This window comes from Stenella coeruleoalba (assembly GCF_951394435.1).
Source record: "Stenella coeruleoalba genome assembly, chromosome: 7".
NCBI classification, from domain to species: Eukaryota; Metazoa; Chordata; class Mammalia; order Artiodactyla; family Delphinidae; genus Stenella; species Stenella coeruleoalba.
The window spans coordinates 102,307,130-102,328,339 of NC_137153.1; the positions used below are offsets into that span (position 1 = coordinate 102,307,130).

Genomic DNA, 21,210 nt, shown 5'->3' on the forward strand with positions numbered 1-21,210 from the left:
GTATTTACCATTTCTGTTACTCTTTAATGCTTCCTGAAGAGCTGAGTTTCCATCTGGTATTATTTCCCTTCAACCCAAAGAACTTTATGGTCATTGGGTCTCTTAATTCATTTATCTAAAATGTCGTTATTTCACCTCCATTCTTTCTTCTTTTTTATCAAAATTCATTTTTGTTAATAGAAAATAAACACTTATTCCAGTTGTTATACTTGAAGTTGCTAATAAAAAAAAAGAATTTAAAATCACCACTTAATAATCCTGTTTTAACTAAGACAATGAAACTGTGGCTTAAAAAAAAAACTATTTAGCACCATTTGCTCCACCTCCATTCTTAAAGGATAGTTTTGCTGGATATAGAATTTGAGGTTGAGGTTGAAGGTTCTTTTGTTTTTTTTCTACAGCATTTTTAAGGATACCAATCCACTGTCTTCTGGCCTCCACAGTTTTTGATAAGTCATCAATCATTAAGATTGTTTTTATCAAATATGTGTCATTTTTTCCCCTGGATTTCAAGATTTTCTTTCTTTCTTTTTTTAAAGATATTGATTTGGAACATGCTCTTCTTTTTTTAAAAATATTTACTTATATATTTATTTTGGCTGTGCTGGGTCTTAGTTGCAGCATGCAGGCTTCTTAGTTGTGGCATGTGGGCTTCTTAGTTGCGGCATGCAGACTTTTAGTTGCGGCATGCATGCAGGATCTAGTTCCCTGACCAGGGATCAAATCTGGGCCCCCTGCATTGGGAGCGTGGAGTCTTGGGACCACCAGGGAAGTCCCAAGATTTTATTTCTATCTTTAAGTTATAGAGCTTGTCTAGGAAGTACCTAATCATGGCTTTCTTAATTTTCATCCTGCTTGGAGTTTGCTGAGATTTTCAAATCAGTACATTTATGTCAATTACCAAACTTGGGGAAATATCAGCCATTATATCTTCAAATATTTTGTATGTCCCATTCTCTCCTCACTCTCCTTTTGGGACTTCATCTACATATATGCAAGACATGGTTTTTTGTCCCCCAAGTCACAGGTTAATGTCTTTTCATCATTTTTCTCTCACTTGTTTGATCATTTCTACTGATCTATTTCTACTGATCATTTCTACTGATCATTTCTACTGATCTATTTCCATTTCTTTCCCCTGTAATTTACATTTGGCAAACTTATCCTGTGAATTTTAAATTTCAGACATTGTATTTTTCAGTTTGAGAATTTTCTTTTGGTTTTTCTTTGTAGTTTTTATTTCTTCTCTGAGTTAAAAATCTTTACATTCATTTTGAGCATATTTTATTTCATTAAGCATAGTTATAATAGCTACATTAATATCCTCATCAGCTTATTCCAATTTCTGGGTTGGTTGTCTGTTCTTGAAATGGGGTCACATTTTCCTAATTCTTTGAATGTCAAGTAAGTTTGTCTTGTATCCTGGATATCATGAATGCTAAGTTGTGGCAATTCTGGATTCCATTATATTTCTTGGAGGAGTGTTAATGTTTTTGTTCTATCAAGTAATTAACATCGTTGAACTCAGACTTTAAATTCTGTCCCTGAGGAAGCAGCACAAATGAAAGCTCAGTTCAAAAGACAAAGGGTTAGGAGTTGAGCCATACCTGCATGATTCAGGGGTCAGCCAGAGACTTGTGCAGACTTTATTCACATAATTTGGGTTTCCCTCCCTTTGAGTCTCTCTTTTCTGGGATTCTCCCCTCATTTTCCAGTAGCTGTGCTTGCTATGAACTCAGTCTTGTGGTTTTTCATGTTAAAAAAACCTGCATGTTTTCTCTCAAATTATCTCCATCTACCACACCAACTTCTATCTTATGAGGGTGTCATACTTTATTTAATCAAGTAATTGGCAACTTATGTTTTATCCAACTTCTCTGTGTTCTGTGATAATTATAGTACACCCTGATTGTGTTTCATAGAATAGATTCCTGGAAGTAGGAGTGCAAAATATTTTCAGGTTTTGATGTATACTGTCAGATTTACATTTAAATAGGTTGTACAAACTTGACTACCAAAAGCAGTGTATGAGCTTTCTACCTCTCCTGCACATCTGATTATTTTTCAAATCTTGATTTAATAGAAAACTTTCTTACTTTTTCCTCTTCTGTATGTCAGAGGAGTTCAGCATCTTTCTCTCTCTTCCCACTCCCTCAGATTCTAAAAAATGTATGCCTGGAACACTCTTCCATCATATATACATGACTTGTTTTCATATTCGTCAAGATTGCGTCAACACTAAGTAAGCTTGAGCTTGTATCACCACTACCACCATATTTAAAACTGCATTCTCTTACAATTGCATTTCCCTTCCCTGTTTTGTTTTTTGCCATACCACTTGTTGCCCTCTGTCATACTCTGTATTTTAATTACAGTTGACTCTTGAACAACACAGGTTGAACTGTGTGGGCCCAATTATACATGGATTTTTTTCAATAAATATATATAGTGCTACATCATCCATGGTTGGTTGAATCCTTGGATATGGAACCACAGATTTGGAGGGCCGACTATGGGACGTAAGCATTTGCAGATCTTGGTATCTGTGGCTGGTCCTGGAACCAGTCCCCTGTGGATACCAAGGGACAACTATATTTAGATTTACTGCCTGTCTCCCACTCTAGAATTAAGCTCTCTGAGGACAAGATTTCTTTTCTTCTTGTTTTGTTGACTGCTATATCTCTAAGACTTAGAACAGTGCCCAGCATATAGTAGATGATCAATATTTCTTGAATAAAGAAATGTTTTAAAACTGTTAATAATTAATTTTATGGATATATGCCTCCTCCTCTTCTTTACATTGAAAAAATGTCTCAGGAACATTTAAAAATATTTTTAAATTTTACTTAAACAATTATTCAGATGAGTGATTCTCAAAGTGTTGTCCCCAGACCAGTAGCATCAGCATCTTCTGGGAACTTATTTAAAATTCAAATTCTCAGGTCCCATCACAGACCTACTGAGTCAGAAATTTTGTGGGTGGGGCCCATTTCTAAAGTCCATGTTTTAACAAGCCCTCCAGGCCACTGTGATGCATGCCCAAGCTGGTGTATCATTGATTTAGACTCACATCTGTATGTCTATTTTCTTTCATTGTTTGCTTCTAATTTTTTTAAAAAAATAAATTTATTTATTTTTGGCTGTGTTGGGTCTTCGTTGCTGCACGCGGGCTTTCTCTAGTTGCGGCGAGCGGTGGCTACTCTTCGTTGCAGTGCACGGGCTTCTCATTGCGGTGGCTTCTCTTGTTGCAGAGCACAGGCTCTAGGAGCACGGGCCTCAGTAGTTGTGGTACACGGGCTCAGCAGTTGTGGCTCGTGGGTTCTAGAGCACAGGCTCAGTAGTTGTGGTGCACAGGCTTAATTGCTCCACGGCATGTGGGATCTTCCCAGCTCAGGGCTTGAACCTGTGCCCCTGCATTGGCAGGCAGATTCTTAACCACTGTGCCACCAGGGAAGCCCTGTTTGCTTCTAATTATTTTTAGACATCATTTCCTATTAATTGATACTAAATTTTAATTCATTTTTTACTGCACAGGATGACTTTCAGCATTCATTTTTACTGTTCAGGTATACCTATATTCTTGACTGTCCCAGGTGTGGCACTACCATGGGTTCTCCAAGAAGTGTAGGAAATTTCTAGCCATATGTGCAACTGTTTTATTCTTCTACAAAGTACAGATTTTCTACAGCTCTGGACAGTGATGATTCATTCTGTGCATAGTGCTAGATTTTCACCTGGTAATAAATTACTGATGGAAATGGCTTTCACATTTCATTTTCTTCCCCGACAGTAAATAAGTTACTTGGTAATGAGAGCATAATATCCGTGAGTTAATCTTTCAATACATGTATGTGCACATGTGCACACACACACGCACACGTTTCATTCTAAATATTCATACTTTTTAATTCTCCAAAATGAGTTCAAGAAGGCAGGCATTGGAATAGGAAATATTTGCAAAGATGGCATTTAATCACATATGGTTGAGGGTCCATAATTATGCTAGGCTAGTATCTAGGTGAAATATTTATTGAGAAGTATTGACCATGACTAGCCAAGTCTTTCCTACCAACTTATATGTTTATTCTGAGGAATAAATCAGGTAATGCAGTGAATGTGTTCTGAAAAATGTAAAAGGTGACATACATATCAAATATTATTATTACCTTATATTACAAAACCATTTTTGTCCTTATGTTACTGTTTTTAGTGTAACAACTTAAATTTTAGAACAGTTCAGCTGTATTTTTTAATCTATGACTCATGAGTAAAAATAGGAAAATAGGTTTCCTGTGCAAACCCAAATTGATTAACAGTATCTTCTGGAATGCATGCTTAAGAATGATTCTGAGGCCAAGTCTAGATTCACTCAGAAAGAGTGCAGTGATACATTAACAAGGTCTGCTATTGGGCAAGAACAGGAAGTAGTGCCATTTGCAGTAATATATTTGAAATCCCAGATTGAGGTATTTGTGTATAAGCACTTTGAATATGAGATAAAATGGAGTGATTGTGCAGAAAATCACTTTCATTCAGCTGCAATCACAGTTCATCTTCAGTCTTTAAAAATGTGATGAATAAAAGAAACACAGTGCTGAGTTATCATTATAATTCATTATTTTAATGAAAGAACATGTTTGATAGGAAAAGCCTTTGTGAATTCAATATCAAATTTAATACCATATCCTCATTCATGAATAAGCATAGAAACTCTTACTTTGTCAAATAACATCATGGAGTGGGTTCAGTGAAATTTTTCATTAGTACTGATTTATACATATTAAAAGGATTTTAATTGTGAAAATAATATATGTACATGATTTAAAAATGTAAAGAGTATACAATAAAAAGGAGGTCTCCGTCCCATCCCAGACCCCATTCCTGTAGTCCTGTGCCCAATGGCAACCGCTAAGTTTCTTTTGTATTTTTTCAAACCAATTTACTCACATATAAATATACATATATATACACAAATACATACATACATACACACAGACAGACAGGAAAACACACACACCCTTTTGTACACAAGTGGGAATAAACTATATACACAGTTGAGCAACCTGCTTTTTTCACTCAACAATATATCTTGGATAGCATTCCCTACCAGCACCTGTGTGTTCTCAGCTGATTTCTTTCATTTTCTCTTAATTTTGTATTAACATTTTTTTTTAACATAGATAATAACCCTTCTATAAAGTTTTTTGCTGACGCAGGTACTAGCAAAGACATTAAGAAAGAGCTGCATGATAGCATCAAAGATGAAACTCATACCAATGGTCACACACATTTATACATGGCAATAAACAGATATGCAAATTCAATTCTCACATGTGGTGCTTAAGTACACAACCCTCAAGCAACTCAGGAATTGTCAGAAAATGTAATTTGTTTCTCTAGTGCTCTGATTATTCAGTTATTAACAATTTTAAAAGCTTTATATTCAATCTGAATATATAGATCATTTAAAATATTTTTAAAACAATATTTTACATAAAAGGTTTAAACTCTCCATCCATTTCTTCCATGTGGTGATTCATTTTCAAATTCTCTCATGTGTAACGAGGTGTAACTTCTTGTTAAAAGCCTTCTAACATTCTTTAAAGTTAGAATACTTCTAAGGTTAAATAAAACCTTTAGTTCAGATTTCCCACACTAATTTCACTCATGAGATTTGTCTTCTGAATGAGTTTTCATATGTTTAGTAAGGGATGCATTTTGTTTGAAGGCTTTTCCACATTCATTACATTCATAAGGTTTCTCTCCAGTGTGGGATCTCTGATGTATAACAAGTTGTGACTTTGCATTGAACGCTTTTCCACATTCATTACATTCATAGGGTTTCTCCCCAGTATGAGTTCTCTGATGTACAATGAGGTGTGACTTTTGGGTAAAGGCTTTCCCACATTCATTACACTCATAGGGCTTCTCCCCAGTGTGAACTCTCTGATGTTGAGTAAGACCTTCAATTTGCTTGAAAGCCTTCCCACATTGATTGCATTCAAAAGGACTTTCACCGGTATGAGTTCTCATATGGTAAGTAAGAGATGAGCTATGTCCAAAGGCTTTTCCACATTCATTACATTTATAGGGTTTCTCTTTAGTATGAGTTCTTTGATGTATAATGAGGTGTGACTTCTTGCTGAAAGCTTTCCCACATTCACTACATTGAAAGGGTTTCTCACCTGTATGAATTCTCATATGTTTAGTAAGGGATGAGCTATACTTAAAGGCTTTTCCACATTCATTACATTCGTATGGTATTTCACCTGTATGAGTTCTCACATGTTCTGTAAGAGATGAGTTATACCTAAAGGACTTTCCACATTCCTTACATTCATAGGGCTTCTCGCCTGTATGAGATCTCACATGTTGAATAAGGTTTGAGCTATGTCTGAAGGTTTTCCCACATTCAGTACATTCATAGGGCTTTTCACCAGTATGAACTCTCAGATGGTCAGTGAGGGCATGTTTATGACCATGGGCTTTGCCACACTGAATACACTCATATGGTTTCTCTCCAGTGTGAGTTCTCTGGTGTACAACAAGGTGTGATTTTTGGCTAAAGGCTATCCCACATTCATTACATTCATATGGTTTCTCACCTGTATGAATTCTCTGATGGTCAACGAGTCCTTGTTTGTGGCTGAGAACCTTCCCACATTCATTACATTCATATGGTTTCACTTTATTCTGAGTTTTGTCACACTTAGTAGGAGATGAGCTATGGCTGGATGATTCCTTATGTTTTTCTCCAGTTTGAATTTTGTCCCGTTCAGTATGTTTCTTGCCAGTTTGAGTTTTGTCAGGCCTATTAGATGAGCTATGGTTGGGTAATTTCTCACATTTTTTTCCAGTTTGATTTTTGTCTTTCTTTGTATCAGGTAAGCTATGGCTGAATGATTTCGTATGCTCTTTAGCTATATCAGGTTTCTTTTCTACATAATTTCTTACATGACCAGGTAAGTCTAAATTCTTTCCATGTGAATCAAATTTAAGAAGCTTTTTTTTTGAAGGAACATATTTTGTACTCACATTTTTTTTCCCCAATGAACTACATTCATGGCCCTTTTTCTTAGTCAGAGTTGTTTTCTTGAAAGCAACTTCCCCAAGGAGTTTGTTTTGAGATTCCTGGTGGTTCTCTAGCTGGTCATCATCTTGCTGGACTTCTTCTAAAGTGGAATTCAATGAGACATTCTTGTGAATCTTTGCACTCTCATATTTTGGAATACAACTTATAAAGAAATGCCTTGTTGTGGGGCTGAATCTTTATTCAAGCCTAGTATCCTAAAGTGAATGAAATATCAAGTGCAAATGTCCCTGTCTTTTTGGACTGGAGAGGCAAAGTGCTGTAGTAAAAACAGGAAAAGAAAACTGACAATAGTGATTAGAAAAGGCTTTGGCTGTTTATAAATATGACCTTGCAACCTGGGATAAAAGATGAAATAAACACAAGGAGTAGTGAATAAAAAACAGATGAAGTTAAAAGCTTGTAATTGTTGTTGACACTTTTTGAAGTCTCTCCTCAGCCCAAGCTGCCCAGATTTAATAACTGCCAATCCACCAATAGTATTTGGCTCTTACAGCCCATCTATATTCATCCAACTCTCCATAGTCACGGTTGGAGACAGCTGGCTCAAGCCAAGATGTCCAATAAGAGTATGTCTCCTAAAAACTTAGACCCTATTTAGTCTCCACTGGGTGCTAAATTTAAAAATGATATAAGACAAGCACTACAAAGCCACATTTTCCCTATGTAAACAGAAAGTTCATCAGTACAAAGAATAAAGCATACCTCCACAGAAAAGCAGAGATGTAAGATCATGTGTCCTCAAAGAGACCATTTGCATAATCCCAGTTCCTAATGGCTTCCCAGTACTGGTTCTAGTCCCCAGCTGAAGTATCACCCCTTAGGTTACAAGAAGCCTTATAATAAATTCCTCCATTTACTTAGGATAGCTCAAGTAAAATTTTGTTATTGCTCCCCAAAGAGCCAAAATAAGAGAAAATAAGGTAAGTCCATCAAAGAGTACTGAACAGCATATAGATGACTGAGGGATTAAGCAGGAAAGGATGGTCCACTGCTACCACCCATGATTAATATAATAATGCAATTCCTGTAGTAAGAAACATCCCACAGTTTCTATGAGTTACCTGATGTTTTTACCATATTATAAAGTTTGATATTGGCAAATAAACTTTACACCATTTGGATTTACAGTGTACACACACACTTGTTTTCCAATAGTTTGCTATGGAGCACACCTTCCTGTCAGGTCACTCTAATTGCCAATTATAAATTTTAAGCTAATTCCTAACTCTAAGTGATTGCTCACATTCTTTCCTCCATACATTATACAATTATACATTTTGAGATATCTTCTCAATCTATGCTTCCCTTCTCTGAGACCACCACCCACATTGACAGATGTAGGCAGCCATGTTAGTAGTATATGATCTAACTTCTCCTTGAAAACAATTGATCAGACAGTGGTAAACACCAGGCTCCAGCTATTCAACAATTCTCCTAAGAACTTAGAATTGAAACATGAAGACTTCTGTTAGCTAGATATGGATGTTACATATGTAAAAACCAAACAATTTAGAAGCTAGGACTACCATTTTGGGGGTGGCCTTTTTCAGCTATGGACATGGAAAAACAGAAAAAGTTTCAGGATAGGAATCAAAGAGACTCAAAGAGAGAAGCATATATAAGAGTCCCCATGACCTCAGAAAGAAAGAGATAAAAAGTGAATAGTTGTTTTACTAGTAAAAGAACATTACATGGATAAAGTGAAAACTGAGTTCAAACAGAAAAGAGTTATGGTGTTTGAATATACAGCCAGGAAATACTATTACTTTTATGGAGAACTTGTAAGAGATTAGTTCCCATGGAGTAGATCAATTTTTATAAGTATACATAAGAATTGGAGTTGCCAGCTGCTTCTTCATTTAGGAAATTTGAAGTGATGCGAGCATCCTGAGAGAAAGAGTATAACAAGAACTTTTTTTTTTTTTTTTTTGGCAGTACACGGGCCTCTCACTGTTGTGGCCTCTCCCGTTGCTGAGCACAGGCTCCGGATGCGCAGGCTCAGCGGCCATGGCTCACGGGCCCAGCCGCTCCACAGCATGTGGGATCTTCCTGGACCGGGGCATGAACCCACGTCCCCTGCATCGGCAGGCGGACTCTCAACCACTGCACCACCAGGGAAGCCCAACAAGAACTTTTACGTAGCATGACAAGGCTGCATCTTCCAATGTCCAAGGATGCTGGGGAGGATGGAGGCAAATCTCCTTCTGGGAAGAAAGGGATCAAAACTCAAACCTTTCCCCTTGAGGTGTAACATTATAAGAACCTCTTATTATGATGATTTGGGCTGGTCCCAACTGACATTGGCCAGCTGGAAAAGATATAAAGCACCACAAGAGAAATTTACCATGAGGGAGGGGAGGAGGCTCTGAACTAGTGAACTGGTATAATAATAGGGTAATACTAGGGGAGAGCTGGGTCTGGCAGAGCATGTAATTAAGGCTATAAGCTTGTCCTGAATCTGAGACAGTAACTAAGACATGAATTTTAAGCTAAAATGACTGTAACTTCAGAAACTGAAGCATGGAGCTCATTAGACCCAGCAAATCATTGGAGGTAATAGAACAGTCCTTCCTTGAAGAAACTTCAAGGATGATAGAAGAACCTGAGCCAAGAATAGAGTCACTGTAGCAATGACAAAAATGTATGTATTAAATGACTCAGGATTATTTTTTGGTTGTAACACCAAGTATCAGCGAGAAAAGTGAAGACAGCCAAAACTGGAGCCACTAATGCATGGATCAAAAATTCTATGAAGGACTTCTCTGGTGGCTCAGTGGTTGAGAATCCGCCTGCCAATGCAGGGGACACGGGTTTGAGCCCTGGTCCGGGAAGATCCCACATGCCGTGGAACAACTAAGCCCGTGCACTGCAACTACTGAGTCTGTGCTCTAGAGCCCGTGAGCCACAACTACTGAGCCATCATGCCACAACTACTGAAGCCCGGGAGCCTAGAGCCTGTGTTCTGCAACAAGAGAAGCCACTGCAATGAGAAACCTGCACACAGCAATGAAGAGTAGCCCCTGCTCACCACAACTAGAGAAAGCCTGCGCGCAGCAACGAAGACACAACGCAGCCAAAAATAAATAAATAGAATAAAATAAACAAAAACAAACAAACAAAGAAAACTCTATGAAGTCTCTTCATTTGTCATTTGAAGGACTGGTCCCTCTGGTCTTGGGAAATTCATGGAGTCTTGAAAAATTCAATGTTAGAAGAAACTTAAAAAGATATTGTGGACATTCTGCTAATTTGGGGACTGAAGTGATATATAATAACTGAATATTTTAATGTTTGGTGGCAACATCTAAGATGAATATTTTTAAGGGGGGGATTTAATAAGCTACCTAATAATTGGAGCAATTTAGGTATGGGACAATATGAATATAATTTGGGTGATGTCAGTCAGAACTGACGGGGGAAAAAGAATCAGGAACTGAGGAAAGGATAGTAAGAGGGAAGGCAGAGAGCAAGGATTCATGGGAACTCCATGGCAGACAGGCCTAAAATCTGACCCTGATAAAAACAAGGAAGGTGTAAGGAAGCTCTAATTTAGAAAGAAAGATAAAGTTTTCAATTTCTGACCATCTGAGAATAAGCTATCCAGTAAGGAGGTAAAATATAAGACAAAGGAATTGAAGATTTATCTGGACAAGATAAATTTATCTTGGAAGTCACCAGTATAGGATAAATAGCTTGTATTTACACAATAGATTATTCCTTTGAGGAAAACAGAATTTAAAAAAAGAATAGATAGTAGAAGACAAAACCTTAGGGACACTTCAAAGTGAGAAAGAAGAGAATCTGGTGAAAAAACTGCTAAAGGAACACTTAAACGATAAAATCAGATTCAAGTGGTATAATTCAAGCTAGGTGGGCAAGAATTTCAGGCTGATCAAAACTATTAAAATATGCACTGGAAGGTTACCACTGCTGACTTTAAAGTCAGAAATTGTTAGAGGCATGGATCCTATGGAATTTGACTGCAAAGGTTAGGGAGAAAATGGAAATAATGCTGGTGGTATAGACCACAGATCTAGAGCATTTCACAGTGAAAGGGGGGAAATGGAAAGTAATGAGGGGCAGGAGGATTACACCAAGAGATCTGGATAGAGGACAGATTTAAGAATGCCTGAATCTCTAAGGAGAGGAATTTGATACTATGGGGTCTAAGAGTGTGGGTGGATGAAGGGAGAAAAGCTGAGGATATTAGGAAAAGGGAGGATAATTTTAAAAAGCATTGCTTTAGAGAGGTAAGCAGGAATGGGATTACTTAAGAAAACAGCTAAAAGGGTTCACTGCTCTTTCTCAAAACTGAGCAACAGAGAGCATGGATGAGGAAAGATGGCTATGTGGAAGGGTCAGTTAGGCATCTGATGGTCTGGTATCCAAGGTTTAGAGCCCTGTTTTTCACCTTTTTTCCTACCACAACCCGAGTGGTATGGCAGACTGTATTATTGTTCCCTGTGGATTACACCTCCCAGCCCCACTGTATGGCCATTTGAATCCTCCCTGTGAAAGGAGTATACGTTCCTACCCAGTTGAACTCGGGAGTGGCCAGGTGATCTGCTCTGACTAATGAACCAATAAAATGTAAGCAGAAAGAGATATCTACCACATCCAATCAGTGATTTTAAGTCATCATATGGTTCCACTCCCTCTTCATTGCCTCTGTAATGAGACCAGAATTGACCAAATAGGGACTGCTGTTTCAGTGTAGGTCACAAGACAATGTGGAAAAGGGCTGCAGCTTGAGCAAGAAACAAATCTTTCTTTTTTTGTTGTTTTTGTTTGTTTGTTTGTTTTGCGGCACACGGGCCTCTCACCGCTGTGGCCTCTCCCGCCGTGGAGCACAGGCTCCGGACGCGCAGGCTCAGCGGCCATGGCTCACGGGCCCTGCCGCTCCGCGGCATGTGGGATCTTCCCAGACCAGGGCATGAACCCGTGTCCCCTGCATCAGCAGGTGGACCCCCAACCACTGTGCCACCAGGGAAGCCCCAAATCTTTCTTTTTGTAGGCCACTAAGATTTGGGGGTCTTTCTTTAATGGGACGTAACTTAGACTAAGCTGACTGATACAAATGGTATAAGCAAATCCCCATAAGTCACACTGGCGCCCAACTACAGTGAATCTCCTATGAGAACCTCTCATGTGGACAGGTTCACAGAAGGAAGAGATATTAGAATCTCCAAGGTTGGAGAATCTTTGTAGTTTGAACTCTTTTTCCCCCAGGAGATTTTGATATTTTTCTACTGCTACTTCCTAGGATCTATAAGACGAATTTAAGAATAAATTATTCGAAGAATTCCAAACCCATGCACCTATGGTCAATTAATCTATGACAAAGGAGGCAAGAATATACAATGGAGAAAAGACAGTTCTCTTCAATAAGTGGTACTGGGAAAACTAGACAGCTACATGTAAAAGAATGAAATTAGAACATTCTCTAACACCATACACAAAAATAAACTCAAAATGGATTAAAGACCTAAATATAAGATCAGATACTATAAAACTCCTAGAGGAAAACACAGGCAGAACAATCTTTGACATAAACTGCAGCAATATCTTTTGGGACCTTCTCCTAGAGTAACAGAAATAAAAGCAAAAATAAACAAATGGGACCAAATTAAACTTAAAAGCTTTTGCACAGCACAGGAAACCATAAACAAAATGAAAAGACAATCTACAGAATGGGAGAAAATATTTGCAAACTATGCAACCAACAAGGGATTAATCTCCAAAATACAAAAACAGCTCATACAGCTCAATATCAAAAAAAAAAGCAAAAAACAACCCAATCAAAAAATGGGCCAAAGATCTAAACAGACATTTCTCCAAAGAATACATACAGATGGCCAACAGGCACATGAAAAGATGCTCAACACCGCTAATTATTAGAGAAATTCAAATCAAAACCACAATGAGGTATCACCTCACACCAGTCAGAATGGCCATCAAAAAGTCTACAAATAATAAATGCTGGAGACGATGTGGAGAAAAAGGAACCCTCCAATACTGTTAGTGGGAATGTAAATTGGTACAGCCACTATGGAAGACAGTATGGAGGTTTCTTAAAAAACTAAGAATAGAGCTACCACATGATCCTGCAATCCCACTCCTGGGCATATATCTAGAGAAAACCATAATTTGAAAATATATGCACCCCAATGTTCATTGCAGCACTATTTACAATAGCCAAGACATGGAAGCAACCTAAATGTCCATCAACAGATAAATGGATAAAGAAGATGTGATATATTTATACAATGGAATATTACTCAGCCATAAAAAAGAATGAAATAATGCCATTTGCAGCAACATGGATGGACCTAGAGATTATCATACTAAGTGAAGTAAACCAGACAGAGAAATACAAATATCATACGATATCGCTTATACGTGGAATCTAAAAAAAAATGATACAAATGAACTGTACAAAACAGAAGCAGACCTACAGACATAGAAAACAAACTTATGGTTACCAAAGGGGAAAGATGGGAGGAAGGGATAATTTAGGAATTTGGGATTAACATATACACACTACTGTATATGAAACAGAAAACCAACAAGGACCTATTGTATAGCACAGGGAAATATACTCAATGTTTTGCAATAGCCTATAAGGGAAAAGAATCTTAAAAAATATATGTATGTATAACTGAATCACTTTGCTGTACGCCTCAAACTAACACAATATTGTATATCAACTATACTTCAATAAAAAGAAAAATATATATTTTTAAATTAATAAATAATAAAAATGTGAAAAAAAAGAATTCCAAAGTTACCACCAAGAAACTAGGAACTTACTTCCATTGGCTCCTATTCCCTTGGGTCTTGCTATTTCACTCAGACCACCTTGTCTGGGTCTTTTCCCCTTCCCCAGCCATGGCTCTTCTCCTTTTCCCAACTTGGATATGTCTGGTTTGAGAGCTTGATATCCTATTCATGAGAAAAGATAGAAATTGAGTGTTAGAACAACAAACATTCCAGAAATCAAGCCCTACCATTTAAGCTTCAGAGCTTTTAAAGGATAAAAGAACACACGGCTTCTGAAATTTCACAGTGCAGATGTCCATGTACCCCATCTGAGTAGATCCTCCATTTTCAAGGCAGAGGAGCACAAGTATTCTGACTAGTACCCAAAAGGGATTAAAACTCTTTGATTCATAAAAATTAAGGATAAACTTATCCAAGGACTTCAGAGAGAAGGCATCACAGTAGGCACACTTTGAATTACTTTGTCCTTACCCATTGAGGCTAGGTTGCTGTAATTCTCCAGCATCACATCCTTGTACAGGCTCTTTTGAGCAGGATCTAGTTGCTCCCATTCCTTCTTGGTAAAGGCCATAGTCACATCTTTGAATGTTACCGATCCCTGTAATAGCACATTCCTAGTTCAGTCCAATGTTATCCACATCAGTGAAAGATGCAGACAATAATGACTTTCTCTTACCTTGACCATTCACTGATGATCATAATGTTATACACGGGGCTTATTTTTTTACCCAATTTTGCATTTTTGTTTTTGAGAGACAAAAATCATATTAAGAAATGTCCCTATAATGGACTCAATGTTTGTGTCCCAATTCGTTGTTGAAACCTTGCCCTCCAATGTGATGATATTAGGAGATAGGGCCTTTGGGAGATAATTAGGATTCAATGAGATCATGAGAGGGGAGACTTCATGAATGGGATCAGTGCCCTTATAAGAGTCATGAGAGAGCTTGCTTCCTGTCTCTGCTCTTTCTGCCAAGTAAGGATCCAACAAGAAGTCTGAAACCTGGAAGAGGGCTGTCGCCAGATCCCGACCCGATGTCGGACTTCTAGCCTCCAGAACTGTCAGAAACAAATTTCTGTTGTTTATAAGCCACTTAGTCTACGGTACTTTGGAAAAAAATCCTATGATTATCAGAGAGAAAGACAATTACAACAAACAAACCAGAATCAGTCTTCATCTTTTCTTCTGTAACTAAAGACTATGGAGGAGTGTTTATAGAGTTCTGAGGTAGAAGAATCGAGACCCTTGGTTTTTATGACCAGTCAAAAAATCATTTATGTTTGGAAGCAAAAGTAAGGTATTTTAGGCATGTAAGGATGCAGAAAGTATATTACCTATGTACTTTAGAAATAAAGAGAAGGAGGGAGGGAGAAACTGGGAATGTGGTAGGAAGAGGAGAGACAGGAGGAGAAGAAGAAGAGGAATGATTTTTAAAAGAAGGAAAATTGGATCAGAATAAAGATTTCAAGATTGGGAAAGACTTGAGCATATACAAGAGAGAACTACGAATAATAAAACCAGTAAAATGTCCAGTTACATCCAAGTAACTTGATAACGTTCTTGTGCAATTGTTATAAAAGTAACCTTAAAATCAAGAGGCATGATGTAAGAAAAATAAGCAGGCATATAACTGGTTAGGGACGGGGAGAAATTAAAGCATGTTAAACTTCTCCTCTTATTAGGCAGCTACTGGAGAATTCTGAAACTGATAAGTATACATTCAAACATGTCTGTTTAACATTTAAAGATCACCCCTGACCGCCATAAGCCACCAATAAATTAGCTGCATGTGTCACCAATCTCTGACCTCACAAACGTCGTCACTGATTCCTATAACTCCCGTCATTAATTGTCACTGGCCTCCCAATCACTGAGCCAGCATGGCCCTTCCTAATCACTAAGCCTATAATTCCAAAATTACTGATCCCAACAAACTCCCAATCACTAACAGCAACAGATCTCCCCAGTCACTTGCCGCACAAACACTCTGATTACATATTCCCACAGGTTCCTCAACTATTGATACCAGTGGAACATATCAATCTCCATCTCTGATATCACCCCAAATCCTATCAATCTCCAGTCACTGATGCCAACAGAACTCTCAAACAGTGCCTTTTACAGAAACTCTAATCACTGCCAGTAAACTTCACTACACGCTCACCCTCTTTAGCCATTCCCTTTGCCTGCTTGCTTTAACCAAAACCTACCTGTCTCCTGAGGACTCTGTTCCCTTACAGTGATCCCCGTGGAGGTTGTTTGCCCACCTCCACCCCAACCCATGTACCTCAGGGCCTGAAAATGAAGTAAATTATACTTTCAACAGTTTTTCACTCATCCTTCAAAATCCCTAACTCGTTTAGAGTATCACCAGACTTTAACCCATTAATAGTCTGGTTCGATGATTCACTAGAAGGACTCACAGTGTTCAGCATATAGCTGTACTCATAGTTATGATTTAGCACAGCAAAAGAATTCAGTGCAAAATCAGCTGGAAAAAGCTGCATGAGGTGAAGTCCAGAGGAAGCCAGGAACAAGTTTCCAAGAGTCCTCTCCCAGTAGAGTCACACAGTACATACTTAATTCTTTCAGAAATGAGTTGTGCTAACACATGTGAAATGTTGTTTACCAAACGATGCTACTAACAAGGGCTTAATTTCTAAAATATACAAACAGCTCATAGAACTCAAAAAAAAAAAAAAAAAAACCCAATAAAAAAATAGGCAGGGCTTCCCTGGTGGCGCAGTGGTTGAGAGTCCACCTGCCGATGCAGGGGACTCGGGTTCGTGCCCTGGTCCGGGAGGATCCCACGTGCCGCGGAGCGGCTGGGCCCGTGAGCCATGGCCGCTGGGCCTGCGCGTCCGGAGCCTGTGCTCCGCGGCGGGAGAGGCCACAGGGGTGAGAGGCCCGCGCACCGCAAAAAAAAAAAAAAAAAATAGGCAGAAGACCTAAATGGACATTTCTCCAAAGAAGACATAAAGATGGCCAATAAGCTGATGAAAAAATGTTCAACGTTGCTAATTATTAGAGAAATGCAAATCAAAACTACAATGAGGTATTACCTCATACTGGTCAGACGACCATCATTAAAAAGTCTACAAATAATAAATTCTGGAGAGAGTGTGGAGAAAAGGGAACCCTCCTACACTATTGGTAGGAATGTAAATTGGTGCAGCCACTATGGAGAACAGTATGGAGGTTCCTTAAGAAACTAAAAATAGAGTTGTCATAGGATCCAGCAATCCCACTACTCTTGGGCATATATTCAGAAAAGATGAAAACTCTAATTCGAAAAGATACATGCACCCCTATGTTCACTGCAGCACTATTTACAATGGCCAAGACATGGAAACAGCCTAAATGTGTGCTGACAGATGAATGCATAAAGAAGATGTAGTGTATATATATATATATACCCACACACATACAATGGAATACCACTCAACCATATAAAAGAATGAAATAATGCCATTTGCAGCAACATGGATGGACCTAGAGATTATCATACTAAGTGAAGTAAGTCAGACAAACACCATATGATATCACTTATATGTGGAATCTAAAATATGACACAAATGAACTTATTTACAAAACAGAAACAGACTCACAGACATTGAAAACAAACTTAGATTACCAAAGGGGAAAGGGGTGGGGGAGGGATAAATTAGGAGTTTGGGATTCGCAGATACAAACTACTATATATAAAATAGATAAACAACAAGGTTCTACTGTATAGCACAGCGAATTATATTCAATGTCTTGTAATAAACCATAATGGAAAAGAATATGAAAAAGAATATATGTGTATATATATATTTTTTTCACTTTGCTGTACACCAGAAACTAACACAACATCGTAAATCAACTATACTTCAATTTAAAAAAATGTTGTTTACCAATGCTTGGTAAACAACATTTTTAGGGGTTGGTCAAATAGGCACTCTCTGCCTAGCATATACAAAAGTCCCAGATTCCCAGAAGGAAATCAGACATTCAGCATAAACCACATTGTTTACATAGTTTAGGCACAGTGAGCCACTTTTAAAATTCCCGGGAATAGCGGGAACTCTCCTGAAATCTAAGTTCTCGGATGTTGGCCAAAGGTTAACCTTGCAATCAGACCTTTCTAAGGACAGCTGTTTCAGGTCTTTCATGTCAACTTTTCTGCACAGTCATCCTCCCTCATTCACTGAAAACTTTAACACCAGATCCCTTTTCACCACAGCCCTGCACTATCTCTATATCGATGCAGAAGAGCCTTTCAACATCCTGGCCTATTGTAAACCATCATCATCATCTCTTCGCTTTAACTACTGCAATAAGCTACTAACTGACCTCCCTGCACCTCTGCACGCAGCCCGGGACAATCCAGTCTAACTACCAAAGGCACCGTAATCGCTGGCTCCCCTAGAGGTTCCCAGTTGCGACCCCCACAGACTCCCCAATCTTTGATACACCCCAAAGCCCCCATTTCTGATCCCCATGGCCTCCCAAACTCTGACTTTCCAGGGGCCGCCACAGACCCCTCCCCTCCAACCACTGTCACCGTATATCCCTCAAACACTGATTTCCTCAAACTGCAGCAGTCACGGACTCCACAGACACCTCCCAAGCACTACTCCATCGATCCCTGAGTGTGCTAACACCATCCCCCCACCCCTGCAAGAGGCCCTCCAGTACCGACTCCCAACTCCCGAATCACCTATCTTCACAGACTACAGTAACCCTCCAGTCACTGACGCCCGATTCGACCGCAGCTGACCACCAGACCACCCCTCCCCATCATCGCGCTCACCGCGGCGCTGCCCCCGGGCTCCGACACAGCCATCTCCGGGGGACACCCGGCCTGTCCCGTCGTCCCTACACTCCTCCTCCGGTCCGCGGTGCCTGGCTTTGTCAGGATCAGGGGGCAAGCGGAGGCCGACATGGCGGCCCCCCAGAGCGCGGCCTCTGCCAGTTCGGCAGCTGCGATGGCGCCGCCCCTGGGTATCCGCCCGGGCGCGGCCATCTTGACCGAGTCGCCGCCGTACAGTGGGGACCTGGCGCTCTCGGCGGGCTCAGAGGTGGGTGGCCCGGCTAGCTGAGATGGTCTCGCAGTGGTGAGGTGCAAGCGGGCAAAACCTGGCTCGGAGACTGCTCCCTGCAGAGTGCTTCACTGTGCCTGACAACCCACCCCCGGCGCTCAAAGGTTTCAACATTTGAGGACAGAATTTGGAGTTGCTTTTCCCAGTCAGTGCAGCCAGCTGCGGGGAAACCGGGAATCGCACTGCCTACCGCAGACTCCAGAAAGCTGGGATGATGAGAGAAATTGGAGGGAAAAAGAAGAAAAAGCCCAATGGGGCAGATGCCATTGTTTTATAGAGAGAGAACGCTAATCTTTGAAATATATGTCTCTTCATTTATGGTATAAGAACAATGAGAAAACATGAAGGATCAGATTAAGTGAATACATCAATCCTCAGGGAGAACCAGTTTGATGGTGATGTTTCAGCCAAATAATCAAGCCCAAATAATCAAGCAATTGGAGTAGAAATAGTTTCTCAATGGGCTAGTTCATGTACAAACTTCGTTCATTTAACAGTTATTTGTTGAGCTTTTATACTATATGCAGACTAGGTTGCTTGGGTTTGCTAGGTAATGAGAAAACTGGAGATTCAGACACAGCCTTTGTTCACCCTTGTGGAATTTACAATGAGGCAGAGGGCTGGTAAAGTTATCACAAATATATTGTTCTTTTTTCCAGAGCCAAACATACCCTGTTTTGCACCTTCAACTTTTATGTGCTAAAAAAAACCCAAAATACAACGGAGTAAATTAGAAGATCTAATTGGCTTTATTAAACGATTCATCAATGGGGCAGCATCCTATCTAGCAAACAGAAAGTCCATCTGAGGAGTTGTACAAAATGGGGAGCTTTTAAAGGCAGAAAGGGGCTGGGACAGGGGAGTCAAAAACAAAACAAAGGATTATTTCAAGCAAGGTCACTTTCCTTTGAGGAAAAGGCGGGGGGTGTCCCCAGGCCCAGCAATGCTTTCCTAGTCTTCTGACATCAACTCTAGGGCTTAGCAAAATATGTTGTAAATATTATGATGCATAGAATCCTAATATGGCCCCCATTAACTCCACTCCCTAGCGTAATACCTTTGTGAGATCTCCTAACTTTCAATGCAAGAGGAACCTGTGGTTTGGTGGAATATTACTTCCATGATTAGATCCCAAATCAGTTGACTCTGAGTTGATAAAAACGGAGATAATCTTGGTGGGGCTGATTTAATTCGGTGAGCCCTTAAAAGTGGCTAGACCCTTCCAGAAGTCAGAAATTCCAAAATTCCAAATGTGAGAAGGCCTGTGGGAGGAGCACATGGCACGGACCTGAGAGCAGCGGCTGAGGACTGAGAGTGCTTTTTGGTCTACCACTGGCAAGACAACATGGACCTCAGTTCCACGACTGCAGAGCAAATGTTTCTGACAAAAACCTGAGGGAGCTTGGAAGGATATCTTTCTCTAGTGGAGCCCGAGATGAGGACACAATCACCCAACACCTTGATTTCAACTTTGTGTGCCCTTGAACAGAGCCCAGCCATACAATGCCCAGACTTCTGATGTCCTGAAACACTGATATAATAAATCTGTGTTGTTTTAATCCAGTAGTTAGTGATAATTTGCTCTGCAGCAATAGAAAACTAAGGACTCAGCGAAAATTGAAGGATAATTGTGATTGAGATTCCTCTTCATCTACTGGAGACACAGCACCTCCCCTGTGTCCCTGACAGAGCATCTTTGAGCCTCACCTTCTGGGTATGAGCAGTTGACGCCCATCCTCCTCAGATAAAGTCCTGACTTTGTCCTTACAGTACAGTCCAAAGAGGTCCATTACTTACATCAAAAAAAAAAAATAGGGGCTTCCCTGGTGGTGCAGTGGTTGAGAGTCCACCTGCCGATGCAGGGGACACGGGTTCGTGCCCCGGTCCGGGAAGATCCCACATGCCGCAGAGTGGTTGGGTCCGTGAGCCATGGTCGCTGAGCCTGCGTGTCTGGAGTCTGTGCTCCGCAACGGGAGAGGCCACAACAGTGAGAGGCCCGTGTACTGCGAAAAAAAAAACCCAAAAATTCTACTTTCTATCTGATCCCAGCTAGTTGTGAGAGAAGAGAGGCAGTCCAGTTTCTCCAGACTTTGCTTTAACAATATCAGTGTTTCCTCACCAATCCAAACAAGTTCCAACCTATCTATAAACAAAATGCTGTCTCTATTGTAACAGCTCTCCAAGCCCTTGATTCTAGTAATTAACTAATCATCCTCACATGGCCCTTAGGGGGCGGTATTCAGAGACAGAAG

At 39.8% G+C, this 21,210-nt stretch overlaps 1 protein-coding gene across 1 annotated transcript; it reads right to left on the reverse strand.

The window, feature by feature from the left end:
- Window positions 1-4,655: 4,655 nt before the first annotated feature.
- On the reverse strand, window positions 4,656-20,748 carry ZFP37 (ZFP37 zinc finger protein; the record flags this gene model as incomplete). Its single annotated transcript, XM_079926576.1, has 5 exons — window positions 4,656-7,172; window positions 13,904-14,035; window positions 14,345-14,471; window positions 18,670-18,964; window positions 20,666-20,748. The coding sequence occupies 5 exons, from the start codon at window positions 20,746-20,748 to the stop codon at window positions 5,662-5,664; spliced, it is 2,148 nt and encodes a 715-aa protein (XP_079782702.1). The 3' UTR covers window positions 4,656-5,661.
- Between the last annotated feature and the right edge of the window lie 462 nt (window positions 20,749-21,210).